Source organism: Tursiops truncatus, chromosome 14, assembly GCF_011762595.2.
Source record: "Tursiops truncatus isolate mTurTru1 chromosome 14, mTurTru1.mat.Y, whole genome shotgun sequence".
NCBI lineage: Eukaryota > Metazoa > Chordata > Mammalia > Artiodactyla > Delphinidae > Tursiops > Tursiops truncatus.
In genome coordinates this window covers 57,884,320-57,910,132 of record NC_047047.1, presented here as the reverse complement: position 1 = coordinate 57,910,132, position 25,813 = coordinate 57,884,320, and the positions used below count along the sequence as shown (strand labels likewise).

The 25,813-nt window shown below is 40.4% G+C and overlaps 2 protein-coding genes across 2 annotated transcripts in view; one reads left to right on the top strand and one right to left on the bottom strand.

The window, feature by feature from the left end:
* DHX57 (DExH-box helicase 57) overlaps positions 1-12,038 on the bottom strand; it is a 107,698-nt gene extending 95,660 nt beyond the window's left edge. Inside the window, exons 1-2 of the mRNA XM_033838696.2 lie at positions 11,467-12,038; positions 3,730-3,880 (exon numbers count right to left, since the gene is read on the bottom strand). The gene's annotated coding sequence lies outside the window, so the exon portion shown is untranslated. The remainder of the gene's footprint in view (positions 1-3,729; positions 3,881-11,466) is intronic.
* ARHGEF33 (Rho guanine nucleotide exchange factor 33) overlaps positions 7,337-25,813 on the top strand; it is a 47,928-nt gene continuing 29,451 nt past the window's right edge. The window contains exons 1-8 of the mRNA XM_033838195.2: positions 7,337-7,434; positions 8,322-8,464; positions 10,968-11,027; positions 11,857-12,081; positions 17,048-17,177; positions 22,751-22,883; positions 24,379-24,462; positions 25,570-25,653. Of these exons, the coding sequence (XP_033694086.2) occupies positions 7,337-7,434; positions 8,322-8,464; positions 10,968-11,027; positions 11,857-12,081; positions 17,048-17,177; positions 22,751-22,883; positions 24,379-24,462; positions 25,570-25,653 (957 nt within the window). The remainder of the gene's footprint in view (positions 7,435-8,321; positions 8,465-10,967; positions 11,028-11,856; positions 12,082-17,047; positions 17,178-22,750; positions 22,884-24,378; positions 24,463-25,569; positions 25,654-25,813) is intronic.

Genomic DNA, 25,813 nt, shown 5'->3' with positions numbered 1-25,813 from the left:
ATTATAGATTTAATGTAGGTCACTCCCTGAATGTTGGCTAAATATAGCTGCAGTGGGGGTGGCCTCATTCTCTTATTGCATCACAAATCCAAGTACATCTGTTCACAGAGGAACAAGTGAAGCAGTAGAAGTGAAGTTGGCCTATATGACCTCTGTGATGCTGTGATTACAACCCCATCCTTGTTTTAAAAGAATGTCTCCTAAGCCCCAGTCTGTTTACTCCAAGCAACATTTAACCAAAAGAAGATGAAGGAGGAGAAGTAAAGAAAGAAGAAGAGGAAGAGGAAGGAGGGATGCAGGGAGAAATTAACTATAATAGATACAATCTATACTAAAAAGGGAGAGCAAAATATGAAAGTTGAAGTGTCGGGAATTCCTGGTGGTCCAGTGGGTAAGACTGCGCTCCCAATGTGGGAGGCCTGGGTTCGATCCCTGATCAGGGAACTAGATCCCACATGCATGCTGCAATGAAGAAGTCAGCATGCCGCAACTAAGACCCGGCGCAGCCAAAATAAATAAATATTAAAAAACAAAAAAAACCTGTGACATCGAAAGTTGAAGCAACATATGACATTTCAGCCATTTTCTATCTCCTTATTTTATTTTCTCAATAGACTCCCCCATCCCTACCTGACATTATAGTAAATATTAACTTGCTTATTTATTTTTTAACTGTCTGTCTCTTTCTCTAGAATGTAAGCTCCAAGGGCAGGGATTAGTACATTTTGCTCTCTGTGGAACTCTCAGAATAAAGTATAGTGCCTGGAACACAACACATATTCAATAAATATTAGTTGAATGAATGAATGAATATCGTGAGATGTATATATCGCTTTGAGCCAAGAGGTCTGATGCAGTCATGTAGGCTGGTGCCAAATGGTATTTGGAAAATTGTCTGGTTCTTTGCAAAAGAAAGAAGTGATTCTCAATTCATACTCTAATCAAAATAAACTCAAAAGTGGATGAAAGGATTAAATATTTTTAAAAACCATAAAAGTTTAGAATTAGTGAATATTTATTTTGTCTCTGGATGTGAAATGTCTTTTTAAGTAAAAAAGCACTGGAAGAAATCACAAGGGAAAGGTTAGAGCGTTCATCACATCACAATTAAAAATTTTCCCAATGTAAAAATATTTTCAACAAATTCAGAGACAAATAACAAAATTGGAAAAATTCCTACCAAAATATTACAGAGGTTTAATGATGTATAAATAGTTCATAGAATTAATAAAAAGGAAACTTCTGAAACCCCGGTAGAATACGGGCAAAGAACGTAATTTCCCAAAGTAAGATTACAGATGGCTAACAAATGGAAGAAAAGGTTGAAGCTCAAAGAAACAATGATTAAAACAAGGAGTATTAGTTTTTGACTACCTAATTAGCAAATTAAAAGATACAGTAATTAATAGTATTTATATCTGATGAGTGTGTGTGTAAATTGGTGGAACCTTGTATGAAAATTAATAGTTAAAATGCAGAAAAAGTGTTAAAATGTTTGTACCCCAAATTGGTTCCCTGTTCGTTCAATGGACGTGACCTCCTTGGTAACAGTAAGGTACCATGACCTAAATCGGGTCACAGAAGGGAACAGGAGAATGAGTACTACCATCTCCCAGTTCATTCCAGGTAGAATTACTGTGGACCAGGTGAATCAGCGGGGACACGCTGACTGCTCCTTAGCTTAGTATACTTCCTTTTATTTGAATGCAAGTCTGTCCCCTTTCCTTCCTGTCCTTGGTCCACTGCACATGGCCCTCTCAAAGTCCACCCCAATATCTTCTCCAAAGTCACACTGTGTTGCTTCAGCCTTGATTACTTAATTTTGAATATGTATTCTAAAATTATGATTCCATTAACGTAAGAAGTGGGGGTCCCCAATTAAGGCAACAGATGTGGCAACTGTGCAATTTACTTCTAGCTCAACCCTCACACTAATGATTTGAACTCCAGCTGTGTTTTTGCCTCACTTGTAGCCTTAGCAGTGTAGACTCTTCAGCTTCCACCAATTATACTGCCTATGTTTCATACATCTCGTCTGAGACATGTTTCTCCGAATACGCTAATTTAGGACATCGCACATCATACAGCATGTTTCTAAGAATATACAACCATATTGTTATAACTTTTCAAACCCTCTGGTCAAATACATTTTCTATAATTATTAATTAATTAAATACGTTGTCTCCTTCTAATACGGTAGATTGCCCTTTGGGTCAATACAACCTAACATCCTTTGACTCACAGTAATTTCATATTTAGGAATTTATCCTAAGGAAATAACCTGAAATACATACAAATCTTTAAATAAAAAGCATTCTAGGGGCTTCCTTGGTGGCTCAGTGGTTGAGAGTCCGCCTGCTGATGCAAGGGACATGGGTTCGTGCCCCGGTCCCAGAAGATCCCACATGCCACGGAGTGGCTGGGCCTGTGAGCCATGGCTGCTGAGCCTGCGCGTCCGGAGCCTGTGCTCCGCAACAGGAGAGGCCACAACAGTGAGAGGCCCACATACCGCAAAATAAATAAATAAATAAATAATTTAAAAATAAATAAATAATTAAAAAAATAAAAAACATTCTATTCCAATGCATTATTTTATATTGAAAAATTACAAACAGGGCCTCCCTGGTGGCGCAGTGGTTGAGAGTCCGCCTGCCGATGCAAGGGACATGGGTTCGTGCCCCGGTCTGGGAAGATCCCACATGCTGCGGAGCGGCTGGGCCTGTGAGCCATGGCCGCTGGGCCTGTGAGCCATGGCCGCTGAGCCTGCGCAACTGGAGCCTGTGCCCCGCAATGGGAGAGGAGAGGCCACAACAGTGAGAGGCCCACGTATCACAAAAAAAAAAAAAAAAAAATTACAAACAACAAAAATTTCCAACAAGGGTGAATGGGTAGGTAAACTCTGGCGCATCTGTAGGATGGAATATTATATAGCCATTAAAAATACCTACTTAGATAAAAATTTGAAGGCTAAGGGAAAGGGCTTATAAGAATGTTAGCCAGAAGAAAAAAAAAGGGGAGGGCAGAATCAAAATATATCTTTAGTGTGATTTCAACAATATAAATATCTGCATTTATATTCACAGCACAAATTACAAGGAAATATGCCAAAATGTTAATGGTTATATTAATGAAATTTGGGGTGACTCTCTTTTTTCTTCTTTATTTTTCTCTGTAATGAAAATAATTTAAGAAAATGAGTTATGTACCCAAAGAAACTCTAACTGAAAAACTATGGGAACCAGTCCTGCAGTAATAGGTTTCATCATCAAAACTGCCACTGAACATTTTCTAGGATTTGTAAGCCCTGTTTGAGCCTCAGTCTCTTTTTAGCATTGAGGAATGTCCTTTTAACTCCAGAGAGGTTAACTCTGCTAGACCTGTGGTGCATCCAAGGATGGATAAGATAAATTTCCAGCCCAATGGGCTTCACAGCAGCCTCAATAGTGCCCTGTGAGAATGCTTTAAGGATCAACCTCTGCAGGGAGTGTAGACGAGTAGGTTTGGGAAATTTACTCTTGACTGATCAAATGACTCACCTACTTTGTGTTTTAAATCACTGCATTAAATTAATTGCAATGGATTAGTTTGTTGCATTGGATTAACAGAGGCCTACAATTAGGAAGTGGCAGCTGGCAGAAAGAACCTGTTCCTTCTGTAGAAGCCACAATTTAGGGGGAAGCCAAAGCAGTTACCTTGCCATCCTTGCCATCATGTGCTACTTCAAAATACCTGGGCTTTTGCTCCTGTAGAGCCTTTAGACAGGAGTTGCAAGAATTTGGCATATCTTGTGGGGATTTCTCAAATCTTGACATTTATGACTTTGCAGAGTTCTCAAGGCACAGGCACAGTCCCTGAATTTGCTTCATAGCAGCCTTCTGACCTTAATAATGGGACAGAAAGGAAGGAGAGAGAAGTCTGTAAAAAACAAGGTGGAACAACTTACATAATTCATGAAAATTTAGTTTGAGGGATCTTTGGTGGAAAAAAAATGGGAAGACATTGACTAAAATTCATCTTGAGAAGAGTTAAGAAGCCAAGAAAGTAAAAGAAATTGAGAGACAGAAATTAAGAGCATGAAATAGGAAGAATTCGGACTCCCCTCCCCTATTTCTTTGAGCCTAAGATGCCCTCTGTGGACCGTAGGCTTCGAAGTACAAGTCTTCCCTGCACCTGCCTCCAGTGGGAGCCCACCTCCAGCGGCAGGATGGAGGGATCATAACCTCTCTAGAGCAGCTTCATGAAAAAATCAACGAGATGAGGAACGTGTTCAACTCGCTGGAGAACAAGGTAGACACCCATTTCTAATCCTGGGGGTGGGCTGCGGGCTGTCAAATAAGAAAGCTGCAGAGAGAGCAGAAAAAGACAAGTCCATGTCTTCAGAGTATTTTTTTATTCACAAATGAATGGCTAGTTGGTACCAGAAAACCAGTCTGTAGCAGCTAAAGATTTTAAGAGCCCCAAGCACCTTAAAAATGACCTGTTGTCTCAGGTGTGTGATTGTATTCACTATGGCATCCGCTCCCTGGCTGATCAGTGGTTGTGAAGCTGTTTATAAAGCAGTAGTGTTACTTCAGTGGCAGGTATCTAGGGAGCTCAAAGTAATACATGGAAAGGAAATGGGCTCATAGCTCTAAATGGTTTCAGAATTCCCCAAGTCCCTATACAACCTGGCTGTTAGTGAAATGTATTGATAATTCTTAATTTTTTGAGAACTGGGGTTCTACAGGTGAGGAAAATCCTTTCCCCAGGGCTCTGCTGCTTCCTTTTGCCTCCTGGGGAAAACTCCACACATCCACCTAAGGGAGCAGTGAAAATGAAACCTATTTCTGTTGGAAAGTGGTTCCCTTTTTTTTTTTCAAGCAGGAAATGTGAGTGAATCTCAGGCTTCCTTCCTTCAATTTTAAAACTTGCCTAGGTTTTGCTTTGATTTTATATGGTCATCGATTTCATTTTGCTCACAGAAGATGAATTTATATAATAAAAATTACCAGATCAAATGTAGTTGATCTGGTGATTTAATCCATCATGACAACTGAATTAGGAAATGTGCCAAAATCCATCACAGAGATTAATTAAAATTAAAAATGACTGGAATGAAAAACAGATTGCTCACGTTGTTTCCCAATCTTTCAGCTCCAAACACTTGACAGGGCGTGCTTTTTCCCTCAGAATGACCTCTTTGGTTCCTCATATTTCCCCCTCCTCCTAGCCCTCGAAAGAAAACTTTGTGAAGCACAGTGAACCACAAAACCCTATATTTTGAAAATACGGTGTAGGAGAGTAAGTCTTCTTATAATTGGAGATGCCACTGCAAGTTGGAACCATTTGGATAATCAGGTTCTAAAAGTGTTTAGATATATACATTTGAAGAAATTTTGTTAAGGTACTGGACTTTAATTTCCATCCCTTTAAAATAAGCACACTTGGTGGATACTTTTAATTGTAGAGTAAACCTTCTAAAAAGTTCTGTTGTAAAAAGCAATCTGGAGCTAAGCATTCCTCTGCTTAGCAGAGTGTAAGATCATAAATATTATGAAAGTAATGTTATTATTATCTTATTGTTATTATTATCTTAACTTTCTGTCTGTTGAAAATGCTTTTTTCATTTATTCAATAAATAAAACTGGGGCTTCCCTGGTGGCGCAGCGGTTGAGAGTCTGCCTGCCGATGCAGGGCACACGGGTTCACGCCCCGGTCTGGGAAGATCCCACATGCCGCAGAGCAGCTGGGCCCGTGAGCCATGGCCGCTGAGCCTGCGCGTCTGGAGCCTGTGCTCTGCAACGGGAGAGGCCACAACAGTGAGAGGCCCGCGTACCGCAAAAAAAAAAAATAAATAAATAAATAAAAATAAATAAAACTGAACTTTAGAAGTGCTCCATTTTCTCTACATTTCTGTTTGTGCTTAACTTTCTGATTTGCTACTTAAAGGGGGAAAAGAATTAAAATTTCTTGAACACATTTTATGTATCAAGCATATGCTGTGGCAGGTACCTTACCTACATTTACTCATTTAATTCTCAAGACAGCCTAGTGAAATGTTATCACAGCTATTTTATGAATGAGGAAACTGCTACAAAGAGGTTAACCAGCTTGGCTGGGGTTTTAGTACTTGTAGGAGAATGCTAGGATTTATATCCTGTCTGACTCCAAAATTGACACCCTTTTCATGGTTGGAAGTTGACAATAAAAATCCAGTGTGCATTCCTACACAACTGGGCTTGATGGCTGAAGATGATTCACATCACTATCAATGTGCTGAACTTCTACTGTTGTAGCTATTTCCTGCCACTGGAAATACCATTATCTCCTTTTCCATGATATCATCCAAGAATATTTAAAAAAAAAAACAACTTATTCCCTTTCAAAGAAATATTCAGATATGCTTAATTATTACTCTTTTTATCGTTTCATTTTTTAAGGAAAAAATATCTGAATTTCTTCAACATCCCTTCTTTCATGGAATTTGAAGAGTTACAGATCGACACTGTCTTTCACACGCATATGTTGCTTTTCAAGTAAATCTCTTTTTAATCAAAAGTGTGAGAATAAATAGTAGCTTGCAGAAGCACTTGCCAACTTAATTAAAATTGCTTGCTTTCCTGTCACTATCAAACTTCAGCATGTGTGATATAAAGAAGATCCTCTTTTTCCTAGATGAATGGGGCCAAGGTTTCCTTAAGTTGTCCAAACTTTAGTCTTCTAGTAAATGAGTTCTGCACATGTTCAAGAGCCTGATTTCTCAAACAAGAGAAACGTCCAAGGTGTCAGTGATACCATTTATAATAATTTATAGCAAACTGAATTCACTCTTTGTGTATTATTTAGTTGCAGGCTCTAGCCTCTGAACTCAAAACTGGCTTCACAGAAGCAATGCAAGAACTGTCAAGAATTCAACATGGAGAATATGCTTTGGAAGAGAAGGTTAAGAGCTGCAAATGTTCCATGGAAGAAAAAGTTACTGAGATGAAGAATTCATTGAACTATTTTAAGGTGGGCCCCTCTCTATTTCCCTGCTGAAGAGAGATTCCTGGTCTTAGTAACAGAAGTAGAAAACTTGCCTTTTTGCCTAGCAACCAAATACAAGAGTATTCCTCTGACCCATTCACTAATTTTCATGGAAAAATATCTATATCATGTTTTTACTTTCTTGGATCTCTGTGTTAAAATTAGAAGCTACAATAGAAGTAAAATTGTTATCTCTCATTCGTTGATTCAACAAGTATGTATTAAAAGCTTACTGTGTACTAGATATCATGTTATATACTTTTACTTCATATACCAGGTTAAATACATATCAATTCTTATTTTTTAGGAAGAGTTGAGCAATGCCATGTCAATGATCCAGGCCATTACTTCCAAACAAGAAGAAATGCAACAGAAAATTGAACAGCTTCAACAGGAGAAGCGAAGAGAATCTCGAAAAGTTAAAGCCAAGTGAGTGTCTGACCAAAAAATTGACCAAAGGCAAACCCGTAAGCAGAGGCTTGTACAAAGGCACCAGGAACACCTTCCCCACTCTTGGTGTACAGCTGGCCACTGGGCTCCATGGGCCAGCATGTGATGGAGGTTATGCAGCATAAAAGTTGGTTAATACTAAAAATGAATGGTAATAGAAAACGCACTTAATACAATAGGAAGTTAAATGAAAAGGATGTAAAGTGCCATGTAGAATTTAATTTCAACTGTAAAAACATGTAAAATAACAACTAGAAAGATATATTTAAATTACGACTGTGTTAAGATAGTGGGGTCACCAGTGATTTTCTTTCTTTATTAGTTTTCTGAAATTTCTCTAATACTATTATTTGACTTTGATCATTGAAAATAAATTTATGTTAAACAATCTCTCCACCAGGTTGAATCAAGTAAAGCTTCACCAATAAACAGACATAATCTTCTTTGTTATATGTTTTAATATTATCAGGTTTAAAATAGAAATAATATGTGTGTGACCCTGGAGAATGGTTCATTGTTTTCAGTTGAGGACCTGCTCCTTCCTGCTACCTTTGTGTTGGTTTGTGAAGAGAATGTAAATCATCCCAAGCAAACTGACACCGCTGTAAACTCTGTGAAGGTCTTGACCACAGGGAAGCCAGTAACAGAAAAATATGAATATAGATATTACAATTAGAAGGTGATTTGTAGATGTTTGATTTTTTTTCTCCAGCTTTGGTAATGAGTCATGCAAACTGCTAGTATTTAACTGTTTTTAACTTATAAAAACAGCAATTTTGTAGGGTTCAGAAGTTTCCTTGACCTATTCTGAACTTGCTCTCTTCTTACCCCATCATGTATTAAGATCCTTTGTTTTCCTTCCTTAGGAAAACTCAAAAAGAAGAACATGGCTCACAGGCCGGACCTGCTCAAGCACAAGGAAGTCCTTTCCGTTCCATCAACATCCCTGAACCTGTTCTTCCAAGTGAAGACTTTACAAACCTTTTGCCTTCTCAGGCCTATGAAAAAGGTACAGTTCACACACCATACTGAATTAGCCAAGTAGTTCTTCCTTGGTTCCTAGGGCTTAAGTAACGTTGAGAATAGGCTTACATCATCCATCCTTATTAGAGGAAAATGGTGTATTGCTCAGAATTTTTCCTTTTGTAACTGGAATGTAGAAGAATCCAGGGGATCTAAGAGATGGGGAGAGTCTGCCCAATTTTAAAAGATTTTCTTTTGGGGGAAAATACTAATCTAGGTATTCTAAGTTTCAAATGGATTGGAAATAACTTACTGCACAATAATACTATATCAGCCATAGGAGAAAAAATTTTTAAATTATTCACTCTAATAAATTGTTTTCTTTTCTACATTATTCTCAATCCTTGTCTCTCTGCATAGACATAAAATTGTGTGTTCTCCTTTTTTTTTCAGCCAAGTTTTCACGGATATGAGAAATTCATATCTGCTCTAACTGGCAGACAGTGATGTCAGCAACAATCTAACTCTGTACTCCCCTTTGTCTGGAAAACTGATCTGGTGTTGTTTGTGGGCTGAAACAGCCACAGGCACATCCCTGATCTGGGATGATGGAACAGATGTTAGCAAATAATTGCATGTGGCAGTACTGAAGAGACTGGCTTTCCAAGCGATGTCGTTAACCATGTTTGATTACATGTTTGCTACATCTTTGTATCCTCAACAATGTCTAGCAAGCACCTTATACGAAGGAGTATGAATGTAGATATTAACATTGGGTGAATTTTCCTCTTATTCTGGTCTCATGTCGAAAGTCTCCAAAAGAGGCTCAGTGACTTCTAGATCAATTGTAAGCTCCTCAAGGGCAGCACTGGTGGTTTTCTACCCTTATGGCTTAAGAAACAATGTGGCTCATATATTCAAAGACAATAAATGTGCTTTGGATAACTGAATTTCAAACTCCTAATCAAGTGGCTTTTAATAGGTATTAACTTTAAAGTACAGATTTGTTTTTTTATTTTTATTTTTTACCCATTTGAGTAGTTTATTTTAGAGACTCAATAGGTACAGCCTGGGAAAACTCATTTGATCCATCTGGGGAGTGGGTTCATCACAGGTCGTCCTACTTTCTTTGCTCCGTGTCATAGAGACCATGACATAAAAGGATGATCTTGTTAGGGAAGAATATAGAATGGACTTGAAGGTAGAGGTCAGATCAATGTCAAGCCTGGGGCAGCTGACCATGTTCACAAGATAAAAGATTAAAAGTTATATTTGCAAAAAAAAAAACAAAAAAGTTATATTTCCAAAGTGCCCAGGTGGATTTAAACTCGCTGTTTGGTGGCAAATTCTCCTTTCTTCCTTGTTATATGGGTATGGCTTATATAATATAGTTTATTCTGCTGAGTTACTACAGAAATTTGGGGATAATGTGCTGTAGTAAGACATTCTGGATACGATCGGTGGTAGGTTATGTTAAAACTCAGGGTCGAAGGACCAAACTTTTAGAAAGCGTGGGCTTACCCACTGTTAATTATAAAATGGTGCCATTGTTAACTACTGACCCCAAATTCAGTATCTTAAAATAGCAAACATTCATTATGTCAGTTTTTCTGAGGCAGGAATCTGTGCACAGCTTAGCTGGGTGCCTCTGGCTCAAGGTCTCTCATGAGGTTGCAGTCAAGGTGTAGCCGTCCCACTACCCTTCCTTCTATCCATCCATCCACCCCAGGCACTGATTTAGGTGGTGGGATTTCATAGTGAACAAAACAACAAAAAGTCCTTCCCTCTTGGAGTTCTTGTTCTGAAGGAAGCAGACAATGAACAAGACAAATAAAACACGTAGTATGTTAGATGTGATGACAAATAAGGAAACAGAGGTGTAATTTTAGAGAGGGTGCCAGGTAAAGACCTGAAGGAAGTGAGAAAGTTAGTTTATGGATATCAGGTGGAGGGAAGGGAACAGCCCCAAGGTCCTGGTAGGAACATAACTGATGTGCCCAAGCAATAGCAAGAAGACCAGTGGGGCTAAAGCAGAATGAACAGGGAGACAATAGGAGATGTGGGTTTTTTGGTTTTTTTTTAAAGAAAGAAAAATATCAGGCAGGGGAGGGGGCAGGTATTGCAGGGCCTTAAGATCAATCTAAGATCTTGGGCCTTCGCACTGAAATGGGAAGCTGTTGGAGGGCTAAGCAGAGGCTCGACAGGGTCTGCCTTACATTTTAAATGCATCGTTTTGGCTCTGCTCAGCATTACCATCCTCATCATCATAGTTAGGCAATAATTAACTCTTGCTGTGTGCAGTTTAGAAATGTTATCTGATTTAATTCTTAGGGTTATCTATGCGTTAAGTACCACTTATTATATCTTTTTACAAATGGGAAAATAGTACTTATCATACTATATTGTAATTCTCTTTTTTCTTTTTTAACTGCTCTGGCTCCCCCAGTCAAAGGTAAGCTCTGTGAGTCTATCCCTGTTCCTAGCTCATAGCAGGTGCCAGTCTATGATAGTGAAATGAATACTGACTGAAAGCTTTCCTTCTTCCGCAGCTCAAGAGGCCAGATCCATGCATGTAGCAGATAGCAATGTGAAGGGCATGATGGGTCCTGGTGAGTGGCTCTTCTCTGAGTTCTCTTTTCTTCTAGCAATTCCCCCCTTTCCCTTCTTCTACCTTCCCTGTTTCTACTCCCTAAGTCCCAAACCAGGCATGAAAGAACCCAAGCGAGGTAAAGCACTATGGTTACTAAGATTCCAAGACGTGTGCTGGACTAGGTTGGTGACTCAGTGAAACCCAAAGAGAGAGAAGGGGCAGAGAAGTTTAAGACAAAACCAGTATTCTTGGTTCCTTTGGTCTCCTTTTAGTTACCAATGAATTTACACTTGCTGAGAACTCACAGGTGTAGGTAGCATGACATAAGTGTTCTGTGGACCACACACCTTATAGTTTATGTAATTTAAAAAGTTGTTTATTTAAGAGATAATTCACCAGAATTTTATAAATTATTTCATCTTCCCTCCCTCCCTTCCTCCTGCCTTTGGGAAACTTACCATCATTAAGGCCAAGAAGGACAAATTCCAAAATAAGACATTGTGTTTGGCACCCTTCTTCCTCCTCTTTCTGTATTTTCTTCCCTGGTGTGCTCACCTGAGAGGCAGCAGGTATGAGGAGTCAATACATACTATTATAAGTTAGTTACATTATTTTATAAATTTATTTTTTAAAAGTCCTTATTCAGTAGAGACTGTGTACAAAGAGTGAGAACATAGACCACAAACAGAAAAAGGTGATGCTTTGCAATTGTGGAGGCTTTTAATCCTTAATTGATATATTTAATCCTCAAGGGATAATTGTACCCAAGCAGAGGCATAATATTTAAGAGTTCGTAACAAATATAATCTTTAAACGATCAGAACTTGATGGCAGACGTTATTTTCCAGGAATGAACCCAACAACTCCAGAAGCAGAAGAAAACCTTAAGACTTGCCTCTCGGCTGATATCCAACACAAGGGCCATCTTCCACCTGGTGTGTGGAGGCAGCCAAAGGATAGTAAAGAATGGGGTGAAGAATATGTCACGAAAGACCACCCAGATAAACTCAAGGAAGCTGGCCAGGGCAGACACAGCTCCTTGGAAAACATTTTATGTGAAACCTCTTTAGCTGGTAAGTCCCAAGGGGCAATTTATTTTTTATTATATTTTTTTTTGCGGTACGCGGGCCTCTCACTGTTGTGGCCTCTCCCGCTGCGGAGCACAGGCTCCGGACGCGCAGGCTCAGTGGCCATGGCTCATGGGCCCAGCCGGCTCAGCGGCCATGGCTCACGGGCCCAGCCGCTCCGTGGCATGTGGGATCTTCCCTGACTGGGGCAGGAACCCACGTCCCCTGCATCGGCAGGCGAACTCTCAACCACTGCGCCACCAGGGAAGCCCCCAAGGGGCAATTTAGATGCAGTGGACCTGTGAGACCACCCAGCCTCTGGTCTACTTTTGAGATGAAAAAACTAAAGTCTTGAGAGGTGAAGGGACTCACCTGAGGTCACATGGCCGACTGGGACCACCACCTTGATTCTGGGTATCCACGACATTTAGTAATGTAGTGCTTTGTAAAAATGGCGTAAGGTTAGTGGAGAAGAGGGCAGAATTTTGTGATCTATTTATTCAGTGATAGGGAATGTTCAATATACGAATCTTGTATCAGGAGTCCACCACCAAAACACCAAGCACTGCAATAAGGTCTGTTCTCCCTTCCTCCTTTTTTCCCTCTTTCCTTTCCTTCAAATCATAAATCATCACTGAGCACTTACTATTGATATATGTCTGACAATGGCATAGCCCTCTGTTTTATGGGAGGTAATTAAAAATTTTTTTATTATAAAATACATGAAAAATTAAATAATACTAAAAGGTTTATTATGAAGACCAATAACAACCACTTTAAATTCTTTTGACAGTTTTTTCTGGTGCTTGCTTCCATGTTTTAAAAAGAGTTCATGCTTCTGTTTTTCTATCAATACTTTATTGATGGTTAATTTACATGGAGTAAAATTCACAAAGCTTAAGCTTAAGCTCACTGTCCCCCTTGTGATCACTACCCAGGTCATGATATATAGACCTGTATAATAAATATATTAATATTTCTAATAATAGAAATATTACCACCAGAATGTTCTCACATGCACCTTTCCAGGCAATATCCACCCACAGAACAACTACTCTGACTTCTGTCACCATAAATTAGTTGTGTCTGTTCTTGACTCCATATAAATGGAATATTACAATATATAGTCTTGTGTCTGGCCTCTTCCTCTCAACATAATGTGTTGTGTGTAATTCATTCAATAGTTTATTCCTTTTTATTAATCATATTGAATAAATTTACCATAATTTTTCCATTCTCCTGATACTGGACATATGGATTGTTTCCAGTTTAGGGCTATTATAAAGCAAGCTGCCATGAATATTCCTGTACAGGTGGAATATCTAGATTATAGAATAGGATTATGTTTAAGTTTAAAAGGAATTGTCAAGCAGTTCACCAAAATGGTTGGAACATTTTATACTCTTAGCAGCAATGAATGAAAGTTCCAGTTGCTTCACATCCTTCTCAATATTCAGTATGACCAGCCTTTAAATTTGAACCATGCTTGTGGATGTGTCCTGCTATCATATTGTAGATTTTTTTGGCTGCACTGACTCTTAACTGCTGCACATGGGCTTTCTCTGGTTGCGGCGAGCGGGGGCTACTCTTCGCTGCGGTGCGCGGGCTTCTCATTGCGGTGGCTTCTCTTGTTGCCAAGCACGGGCTCTAGATGCGCAGGCTTCAGTAGTTGAAGCATGCGGGCTCAGTAGTTGTGGCTCGTGGGCTCTAGAGCGCAGGCTTAGTAGTTGTGGCACATGAGCTTAGTTGCTCCGTGGCATGTGGGATCTTCCCAGACCAGGGCTCTAACCCGTGTCCCCTGCATTAGCAGGTGGATTCTTAACCACTGAGCCACCAGGGAAGTCCCCATATTGTAATTTTAACTTGCACTTACCTGAGGACTAATGATGTTGAGCATCTTTTCATATGCTTATTGGCTATTTGTATAATTTCTTTTATGAAGTACTATTTAAGTCCTTTATCCAATTTTTAAACTGGGTTATCTCTTTATTCTCTATTAGTAGGATTTCTTAATATATTTTGAATATGAGTTCTCTGTCAGACAGACATGTTGAGACCATTCTCTGGCTTACCTTTTCCCTTTCTCAAGTCTTTCGATAACAGATGTTTTTAATTTTAATGATGTTCAATTTATCAATATTAAACTTTTAAAATAGCTTGAGACTTATGCGTCCTTCCAAGAAATTTTTTGCCTATTCTAAGGTTACAAAGATATTCTAGTATGTTTTCTTATACACTCTTTATAGTTTTAGCTTTCACATTTAGGTCTGTGACTTATCTTGAATAAATTTTGACGTGTGGTGCGAGTGTAGGTTCATTTTTTTCCCATATGGCTATTCAGCTGCTTCAGCTCCATTTATTGAAAATACCTTCCTTTCCACATTGAACTGAATAGGGAAAGTCAAGTGATCATATACGGGTGGGTCTAGACTCTATATTCTTTTTATTCCGATTAGTAGAGAATTGACCTCTTGACAGTACTGATGTTCCAGTTGAGGAACGTGGTATGTATCTCCTTTTATATAGGTCTTCTTTAATTTTTCTTAGCAGTGTAACAGAAAATCTATCATTTACATTTTTTACAAAAACGTTTGCCCTAGAGACCTCTGTCATCCTACTCCATGCTGCCTCATTGCACTGCTGCGCTCCTGTGACTTCTCAGTCTTCCTGGGAATTTCCTTCAAATTTCTCCTATGTTAGATTCCTATTGGGGTTTTGTGGAGTTTTTTGCATATCCTTCTTGGTTTCTTGGTTTACTCCTTGTTTTGATGGAACACAAAGTCTGGTAGCGTCCATGTAATTCGTTGATAGTTTATTTAGCTGAATATAAAATCATCTTCCTTTACCATTTTGAAGCAATTGTTCCATTGTCTTCTAACTTCTAATGTTGCTAATGAAAAGTCGAATACCATTCTAATCCCCAGTCCTTTGCACATTACCTGATTTTTCTCTCTGGTAACTTTTAGGATCTTCTCTTTATCTTTGGTGTGCTAAAGTTTCACAGTGATGTGGTACACCTTACAATGATATGAGTCTTTTTCATTAATTATACTGAGTGCAATGGGCCCTTTCTTCTGGAAATACATGTCCTGGTATTTTTTTTTTTTTCTTTCTATTCTTAATTTGATAATGTCTTCTCATTCATTTTCTTTCTTTCCTCTGAAACTTCTACTAATTTGATGTTAGATCTGATGTTAGATTGATTTTCCCTGTTACCATCTTTTTCAGTATGTCTCTTTCTTGGGGTGGGAGGAGAGCAGAGGTGGGTGGACAGATTTCCTTGAATTTATCTTCTACTCTTTTATCTGTTTTTAAAAATGCCAAAAAGTTTCTTCTTTTTTTGGATTGTTCTTTTCTAAAAAAATAGGGTACTGTCATTATTAAATGGCTAGAACTTTTTTGGTAACTCTTTGAGGATATTAACCATAAGATTTTTTTTAAAAGGTTTCTTTTGTTTCCTGCATTGTCTCTGTTTATTTACGGTTCCTCCTATTTTTTTTAAAGCACACATTTATTTATTTATTTATTTATTTATTATTTATTCTTAGTTGCATTGGGTCTTCGTTGCTGCACATGGGCTTTCTCTGGTTGTGGTGAGCGGGGGCTACTCTTCTTTGCGGTGCGCAGGCTTCTCATTGCGGTGGCTTCTCCTGTTGTGGAGCACCAGCTCTAGGTGCAAGGGCTGCAGTAGTTGTGGCACATGGGCTCAGTAGTTGTGGCTCAAGGGCTCTAGAGCGCAGGCTCAGTAGTTGCAGTGCACGGACTTAGTTGCTCCATGGCATGTGGGATCTTCCTGGACCAGGGATTGGACACGTGTCCCCTGCACTGGCAGGCAGATTCTTAACCACTGCACCACCAGGGAAGTCCCTTTACAAAATTTTTTTGTTGTTATTTGGCTGTTCCAGCTCTTAGTTGCAGCACATGGGATCTTTATTGTGGCTGGCAAGATTTTTTAGTTGTGGCATGCATGATCTTTAGTTGCGGCACGTGGGCTCTTAGTTGTGGCATGCGGGAACTAGTTCCCTGACCAGGGATCGAACCCGGGCCCCAGGAATTGGGAGCACAGAGTCTTAACCGTTGGACCACCAGGGAAGTCCCCCTCCTCCTTTTAAAAATATGTGTATATACTTTTTCCTTCTCTTTCTTTTATGATGTAAGATTGATTAAATGTCTGAGGATTCTTAGCTAATTATTTATATCCAAGAAAAAGGCCCTAAATTTAAAAAAACCTGAAAATTCTGTGTTGGTTAAGCTTATCAATAAGTGGGCTTCATTATCTGCTAAACAGGTGGCAAATTACCTTTTTGATAGGTGACCTCTTTATGTCAGTGTTTGTAGATCTTTTTCACTTGGGCAGTTCAGTTTCTCCAGTGGAAGGTTCTCCCCTCTCCTGCCTGGACAGTGTAAGTCTGGCTGCTGGCATTCTGGGACCTGCAGCGCAAGAGGCTGAGAGGAGTCTGACTGTTCCCTATGCAAGCCTTCTCTGAGTCCCTTTGTTTTCATTTAAGCATCTTAACTCTGCCCTCTACTATGTCTAATGTTAGCTCAGATACCAGAGACTCAGGCTTCTCTAGTTTAATTGTTCTCATTTCCCATCGGGTGGAAATGAGGAAGCCATCTGGCATGGGGATGGGGAGCTGGAGGATCAATTGCACTTTATGTGGACTATTTCTCCTGTTTACAGCATTGCCCCTTATTTGTACGTTCTGTGGTGCCTTGGTGCCTCCAATCCTTGAGCCTTTCTGCTTCTCAGCCGATTTCCCGTCCTCAGATGAAAACACCAAAGTAAAGGCTTTTGTGCCCTTTACTCTGCTGAATTAATAAACATGCATCCATTCTGTTTTACATCTTCCAAAAACCTGTTGGTTTCTCTTTATACTGCTTTCAATATCTCTCGATTGCTTTCTAACATTTAATGATGTTTCAGGGAAGAGTGGTTAACTAAAATTCCCTCCTTGGTTTGTTTTTAAAGCTAAAAGACAGACTGTGGCTTTGGAACTGCTTGAATCAGAAAGAAAATACGTCATTAACATCTCTCTGATCCTGAAGATCAAGGCAACATTCCAGGGGTCAGATGGAAAGAGGAATGCCAAAGAGAGAAGGTATCCATGTATTCATTGCCTTTGCTTTTCAGATTAAAATTTAAGGTAAGTTGTTTATTGTTTCCACTTTGGGAATTCTGGGACCTGTAAAGAGTTCCAGATATAGTCTTTGAAAAGAGAGTATCAGTGACAGCAGGTAACCCTTGGCAAGTCTCAAATTTAGATTCTGAGCAGATAGGAAAATGAGTGTAGTCTCTGCGGCTTTCGGTGTCCCTGGCCTGTCTGTTAAGAACCTAAAAGAGGAATAAATGCTACAGTGAGGGAGGCATTCCTGTCTGTTGCCATCTGCATGTTCCACTGGGATCCTGGAAGACCCCCTGGAATCACTTCTCATGAAAGTACAGGGAATGGATGCAATGGAGGTCTGAAGTGGCCATTAGATAAATGATACAGGGCTGATATAGCTATGAACTTGGACCTTTTTCATTATTTGTTCACGTGATCCTGGATGATGTGTGAGTCGTGTGTGTGTGCACCTGTGTTGTGGTGCAGTGCTTCCAGAGGGCCTGTGATGGGTTACAACAGCTTGCTAGCCCCAAGGGTACAACACTCCTCCATCTATATCTGTTTCCAAACTTCAGATTTGCTCTGCTTGCCTCTCTGTTGAGAGAAAGCAGGAAAGAGAAACTATGATTTGGTGGGAAAAGACTAATGTAATAAAGATGTAATAATCCAGATCAACTGAGGAAAAGGCCAATCCAAATAAATGAAAAGTCTGGGTGACAGACTACTGGAGACAAATACAGCATCGTGACTTTAAGCATTCTGTCGGGTAATACACCCTGCTGGCTCATAAACCGTGGGATGCCCTAACTATGTTTTCCTGATTCTTATCACCCTCCCACCCCCAATCTTACTTGGCTTTGCAGCTGCCAGCAGTACACCCAGTCACCAAAACGCAATGCTCCCCCTATCTGGGTGATTGAGGTAAGAAAATATTCCCTGACAAATCCACCAGTGGCTTAACAATTTTCAAGAATTGTTTCACTGGGACTTCCCTGGCGGTCCAGTGGTTAAGACTCCGTGCTTCCAATGCAGGGGGCGCGGATTCGATCCCTGGTTGGGGAACTAAGGTCCCACATGCCGCATGGTGTGGCCAAAATACAAAAAATAAATAAATAAAAAGGAATAAATTTCTTTAAAAAAAGGAATATTCATTGTTAAAAAAAAGAATTATGAAGCAAACAAAACAGAAAGCAGCAAGGAGCAGAAAGGGTCATGTGACACTTAAAGCTGTGAACAAGAGAGGCTCTGGATTGGGTTTTACTTCCTCTCAGCAGCCACCTAGATTCTTGCTGGTCCTTCCTTTCCCTTCTGGCCACTTGATTCCCCCTCCTTCACCCCAGTCGAGCTTGTCCTACCCTCCCAGATTGCCCCTTCTGCCCTCCGAGAAGCCTCTCCGGCCTCTAGCTACCTTGCTGTTGCCAAAGACTTGCTCAGTTTACATTGAAACCAATTTAAAACCCAGTGTACCTTTTGATGGGCTTTGCCTCCACACCTAAGATTCTAAGCCAGCAGCATCTCTTTCCAGGCTCTGGAAATGTGGGGATGGAGCAAGGAGAGAGTAAGGGAGGACTGTTTGCTCTGGAATACAGTAACCAGGCCCCACGCTTGGCACTTCATTTACATTAACTTCATGACATAGTCACAAGAACCCTGTGAATCCTACCTTATAGATGAAGAAACTCAGGTCTAGAGAGGTTTAAAGCCACCAACAGGTGCCAGAACTGAAGCCCAGGCCTGTCTGACCCGTGTCTTCTGCCCTTTTGACATCACACTGCTTCCCTAAGGACCATGTGATGGCAAAGATACCACCTTGACTAACAGCAATATGCCAAGTGCCTCAGCCAGAAGCCGACTCTGTCTCCTCCTATTTCACAACTTACGCTTCTCTCCTAACCGCCCATAAGTTCTTACTTCAGATCTCAGCTGACTTGTCAGGTAGGGATATATTCTTAGCTCACGGAAGCTCTTTTCTACTTGCCCTCACTTCTACTTTTCATGACCCATTACTGAGGAAGAAGTGGGCCTTTCCCCAAAATCCTGAGATTAAAAAAAATTAAAAGTATCATGCCATCCTCAATGAAAGTAAGACAATGGCTATTTCTCGTATCCATGATAATGCTATTCATGTTAGTTATCTGCTAAGCAAACTTTTTTTATCTGCTAAGCAACCCAAGAAGAGAAAAGCTTCAACTTAGTATTCTTAGTGCTAATCTCTGGTTCTGAAGTTTGCAATGTTGCCCTTCTCCTACCTGGGGTTAGATCTTCATCCTCCTCCTTTACTCACTGTTTCTTTTTTTTTTTTTAGCTTTCTGAAGCCTCCAGCTGTACTTTATTTAAATAGACCAGCTGAATGAAATACAAAACAGAATGAGATTATTCCTCTTCCCTACTGGCATTGTTCCTCCCACGCAAAGATGAAAATTAATTTATTAACATTTACTATTTTTCCCATCACAAACTGCAAGCCTTCTGCATCTTCTACCCTCACTGAAAAGTCACCTGGGGGTGAAAACAACACCCACTACAACTACTTACCTGACACTCAAACCTGAGGTTGCCACGTCTTCTCAAGCCTATAAAATAAAACTTCAGGTTTTCCGCAGAAAAACGTGAAGCACTCAGGAGTCTCCTCAGGCTGTTTCAAGCCAGCCCTGCCCCTGGCTAAAAGGGCCTGACGCTACAGGGGCAAAGGCTGCCCGCTGAAGCCTGAGGGGGACGTGCAGGCTGTTGTCCATTTGTAGGAGGATCACAGAAGTTGGAGTTCTTGGCTTTTTCCGGTGTGATTCACGCACACAGAGCCACAACCTCAGGCTCAAACAGTCCTGTCTGAACCCTTATCAGGAGGGACAAAGCCAGCTCCACAGGATTGCCAGTTAGCCTTAGAAGCTAAACTGCAGGGCCACATCTACCAAGAGCTCAGCGAGCTGTGTGCTGCAGATCACCACCAGGTGGCACATATTTTAATTATCGATGCCTCACCTTGCAGCTGAAGCTCAGGAGCTGTTTTGACTTAAGAGCTAAGTTATTAATTTGAAACTATAACTGGATTTTCACTGATTGCTTTTAGTTTATTTTTCTCGTTGCTTGAGTACTGTATTGCGGGAGACGAAATTACTTTGAAGGCTTTAGAAAGAATAAACTACTCATGTTGCCATAATCTCACCCCTGGTAAGGGATAGAAAATAAGTTGAGCACGTAATACTTTTGTCTTACTGAAAAACTTGCTTCTGGGAGTCAGGTCTGGCTCCAGGCAAAATAGTGAAATAGATTAAGTGTGTCTGTGCTTCTTGCTTCTTTCTCCCTCTGCTCTCCACTTCCTGGCTTACCTCGTCCACACTCTTCCCTGATTTCAAATATTAACCTTATTAAATTAAAAAACAAATTTTAAAGCCTGTTTTCAATATTTGGTACAGAACCCACTGTAAACCATTGCTCTTCATGTAACTTACATGCTTCCATGATGCTTGATGGGAGCCTTAGCCTTTTCTGACCCTCATCCTGAAACCTTACTCTGTTAGCCCAGTGGACAGTCCAGGAGACATCTGGACTCCAACCAAGTTACCAGCTGTCAACTCTGCAAGTACACTGGTCACAGTGTAGCAGAAGGCAGCTTTCTAGAAAGGAAAGAAAAAGAAAGGACAGGACAGGACAGGAAAGGAAGGAAGGAGAGAAAAAGAAAAGAGATAGCCCAAGACATATTATATAACCTACAGTGACAACCCATCACAAAGTCATATCTCACCACGGTGCCCTAACATCTCTCAGTGTCACACCAGGAATGTTACCCAAAGTCACTGTCAGCCTCTGGGTGGGGAGAAATCTTTCACATCTAGATCTTTTGCTGGTGCAGTGTTTCACTCTTCCAGTTTGATCAGTTGTGCTTTCCTCCATCAGATTTATGGTCTTCTCCCAGTCAAGACTGTCTCCCAGCCACTCCTCCAAATTCCCTTTGGTCTGGACAGGGATTACTTAGATCTTCTGAGCCCACTGCACCAGCCTAGCACAGGCCTCTCCTCCCACGCTTATGGATCAGCTGGCTCTGCAAGTGTGGAGGCACAGAGGGTGGTGAGATGGGGGTGGAAGGAATCCTTGTATCTTTTCACAGGAGGATGGGTATCCCATTCCGGCATTTGTGTGTCTTCTCTGAGCTACGATCACGGGGGAGTCTTCTTTGCCTGGAGATGAGTTGAAAACACCTCCTTTCAAACTGGCGTCCTTCCTTCTGTTCTCAGCAAAGGTCTGCTTGTTTGCTGTTGGCAAAGCACCCCAACTGTCCACTAATTTACTCTCAGTAGACTCTGGGGAAATATCCAAATAAGTTTGGTTCTCAGCAACAAGCAGGCCATCACTTTCTTCTTTGTTAAACTTGTGGTCTTGGCCGCTCTCCCCTTTTGAGACGGACTGCATTCTGCCTATGGAATGTGTTATCTCTGCTTTCACTTTACTACGGCTAGCCCTTGAATTCTTTGCGCGCGAAGCCAAGGACGCTTACTTGGCAGCCTGTCCCAGGAACCCGCCCGAGACCTGGGACATGACCATTCTCTTGCACCCCAATTTTCCTGCAACCTCTTTACAAAGGATATTAATAAATCTACTTCTTACCTAAAAGAAAAAACAAACAAAAAACCAACCAAACAAACAACAAACAAACCCTCCCCCAAAACCCTGTGGTCTTAAAAGCACAGGGTAACCTATTTTCAATCTCCCTAAGTTACCAAGCCGGAGCTGAAATCCTTGCTGTAGCCCCAGTAAGACTTCATTCTTTCTGTTTCTTCCTTCCTCGCTCCTACAGGCCTCTGCTCCCTCCCTTCTCCATCCAATCCCCCTTCTTCTTCCTCCTATGATTCTCTTTGTCTTTCCTCTCCCCCCATCCTCCTCTAACTTCTCTCTTCTTTCCTTCATTTCCTCTGAAAAAAATGAGGCACACTGAGATGGCTGGGGGGATGTGAGAGCAGGAAGGGGGCTCAGCAAAACTCCTGGGAGTAGCAGGCCAGGCCTAGTTTGTAGCCTCCCCCGGCAAGACTCCATCCTTGCCCAGATTCTTCTTAGAAACTGAAGGAAAGGGAAAAAGGAACACTTTTATGCCCTCATCCCCTGAGCTTTCAGTTGCCAGCTTTAAACAAAATTCCTCCTTACCTAAGTACAGTCTCCTACCCAGTAGCTAAGAATGACCCAGTGCCACCTTAGTGTCCTCATCTGCAGCATTAATTACAATAGACAATTTGCACATCAAGCGGGAATAACTTTAAAACGTTGAAAAAGATTTCCCTTAAAATTTCCACTGTCACATAAATAAGAGTGTACCAGTTAAGCTTTAAAAAGGCCATTCGAGTGATGTGCCCTTTACTAGTTCAATACATTCGTATAGGAGCCATCAGTAAAGGGGTCTTTCTATAGTCTGAGGATATCTGCTGTGAGGTTGACGATGACAGACTTTGTTTTGAATACTAAAGGCAGACCTGTGACTCAACATATTTTGAATGGCTGGGAAAATGGGACCTGCTCCATGTATTCTTGTAGAGCCTTTTCTTCTCTACACCTGGTTTGTGTGTCTATTCTGTTCCAAGCCTCTTCCCTGGCTCTTTACGGTACCTTGTCCAGCAGCACCTGGATTTGCTTCATGCTCTGCAGGAAAGGGTCTTGAAGTGGCCACGCCAAGGGGTCCTTGGAGATTTATTCCTTAAGTTAACAAATGATGAGGTAAGTTTTTTTCTTAATCCTTTATAAACCTGAATTATATGTGTCTGTGTCTCCCTTGTCTGTTTCTCTTAATAGAGCATCTAGAACCAGTGAATTTCAGAGTTAGAGGAACTCCTGAGATCTAGTCTAACCTCCTCATTCTACAGATAATGAAATAAAGTTCAAAGAAATTAAAAGCCTTGGCTGAAATCACCCAGCTATCTAGATATCTGTAGATCTGTGGCTAGAATCCAAGTCTTTTAACTTCCAGATCATCTTTCCACTGTACTATAACTGCCCCCATTGAATATGCACGTGTATGTGTATGTATGTGTATAAGCACATATATATCCATACATACATATAACATAAATATATGAGAGTCTGTATATATGTATATACTTTCACACACAATTTCATTTCCTAGAGATTTTTTAAAATGTGATGGGCAGCTATTTGTCTGGAATGTTTTTTGTTTTCACTTCCCTGGAGAAAGGATGCTAAGGTTTGAAATCTCTATAATGTTCTTCAAAGAAAGTATGATTTAGGCCACAAGTTGCAAACTCAAATGCCTATAGGGCCAGACAATGACATTAGTGAGGAGAAGTGAGCTGAATGTAAAACAATGTGGACTGCGGGGAAGTGAGCTTAAGTGGAGCACATATGCTTTCAACAAAGAATAGCTACTCAGCTTTATCCAGTTGTTATGCAGGAAAAAAGGACTAGAGTTACCAGAACTTCTGATATTTTAAGAGAAGCTGGAAATCCAGAATTTTGTACGAAATTTTCTTATTTTAAAAATATTGTGTGGGCTAATTAAAACTGGTCTGCAAGCCAGATTTTGCCTGCAGTTAACCTCTGCATATCGATGATTCTCAGCTGTGATTAATAATACAAAATTTACAAATTATTTACTCGTATAGAGTGGATGTAATACTATCCCTCTAACATCACTTTTACTCATTTGTATTCAGTATGCTTTCTTGAGCTGAAAATTGTTATATCTATGGGAGTATAACTTTGAAAGGTGAGAACTGTTTTCCTGAGGGGATATTCCATAGGTGAATATGCAATTAGTGGAAAAAGTCGAGAAACCCTGGTCTAGAAACTATGAGGTGAGTTTGACAAAGTTCCTCATTTAGATGTAGATGATTGAAGCATTTCATCATTAATGAAAGTAATTAAAAAACAAAATATGCATTTTTATCACTGAACAGCTTTTAAAAATATTTTTCAACTTACATGGCCCCTTCCCTCTGGTTTGGTTTATCATTTCACTTTCTCTCGTTAAAGCAGGGATACTGAGTTTTGTTTTCCAAATCCACAGGAATATTTTCCTTAAAACCAAAAAGATTTTTAAGGTGAATTAAAAAAAAACTTACTACACACATTAAATGAATGATTAAAATCATCTCTGCAAAGTACTCCATTTAATATGCATGACTCTGTAAACATATTAGTTGTTATCATTCCTGTCTCCAGGTTCTTACCATGCCTTTTTCTGCTTGTTTTCAAGAATAATTTTTTGGATTATTATGTTGCTTACCTGAGGGACCTGCCAGAATGCATCTCTTTGGTTCACGTGGTTGTTCTGAAGGAGGTATGTGTGCACTGTCCTTTGGTTACATGTGTAACTATATGATGTTGCTCATCTGCCCAGAAACTACAGCACATGCACTCTGAGCTTGTTCTCCAGGCTGGGGAATGGCTTGAACAGAGCCACTGACATTCCTCCCTGGGGTTAAAGGAGCCCACTCAAGGATCAGTGCCATTGCTTTGGTCTTTGCTGTTCCTTGCTGACCCTCTGTTCCATTCCATTGGAAATACAGACAAAGTAAACAGCTATTCTAAGCAGAGATCTTCAGACTGCAGCTTTGCAGCCTTGAGGGGTTTTGGGTTTTACAGGCTCGGACAATATGAACTGAATATTAAATTCATGTTATCCTGTATCTGTCAGTTTATAAGATTATAAAATGGCTTTAGTCATGTTGCTTTAAGTATCGCTTCTGCAATGATATATTAGGTGCTCAATAAGCACATATAAATATAAGACAATTCTAGTTATTTTAGGTCAATAGAAAAGAACCATATCAGGAGCTCTAAAGTTAAGAGTTAATCAAGTTTCACAAGAGGTGAGAGGCTCCATTAACTTTCTACTTCAACCCCCTACTGCTCCCAACCCAGTACAATACCAACCACGTGTTAGCACTCAGCAAATATTTGAGTAAGGGAAAGGAGGGGAAGGGACATGGAAAAAGTCCAGCATGTTTCCTGCTGCCAGGCCAGCTGACCAGTTTCTAATCATACTCCCTTCCCCATTCTCATGAGGCTCCAATTCACCCTTAGTGCCTATTCGTAAACCACTGTAAAGATTACTGGCTGAAGAACCTTAATGAATTTAATCAACTCATATATAATTTACTGAATGCCCACTGTGCTAAGATGGTGTTGGAGGGTGGGGAAGAGGAGGGAGTCGTTGGGAAACTTGGGTGGATTCTAAAGAAGTGTATGACATGCTCCCTGCTAGAGAAGAGTTGTCTCCTTGAGCATGTCCCCCAACAGATCAATGCTGCCTGACACTCTAGATGAAGAAAATTCTCTTCAGAGAAGAGAGTAAACCCTTCTTACTCTGGGGGAACCGACTCTGGGGTTTGACAGCCAGAGCTGGGGGGACGCTGAAGACTGACTCCAACTTTCTTTCATTCAGGGTGATGAAGAGATTAAGTCTGACATCTATACACTGTTTTTTCACATAGTTCAGCGCATCCCTGAATATCTGATACATCTGCAGGTAGGTATGGCTGGCCAAGCCACTAAACTGATTTTCATGCTAAACAGGTGTTTTTGGCTTCCAATGAAAGACACTGTGAAGGGTCAAGGAATCATGAATATTTCTAAGAAGTGTTTAAATGACTTAGATTGTTATGCTCACCCCATCTCCACCTTGTGGT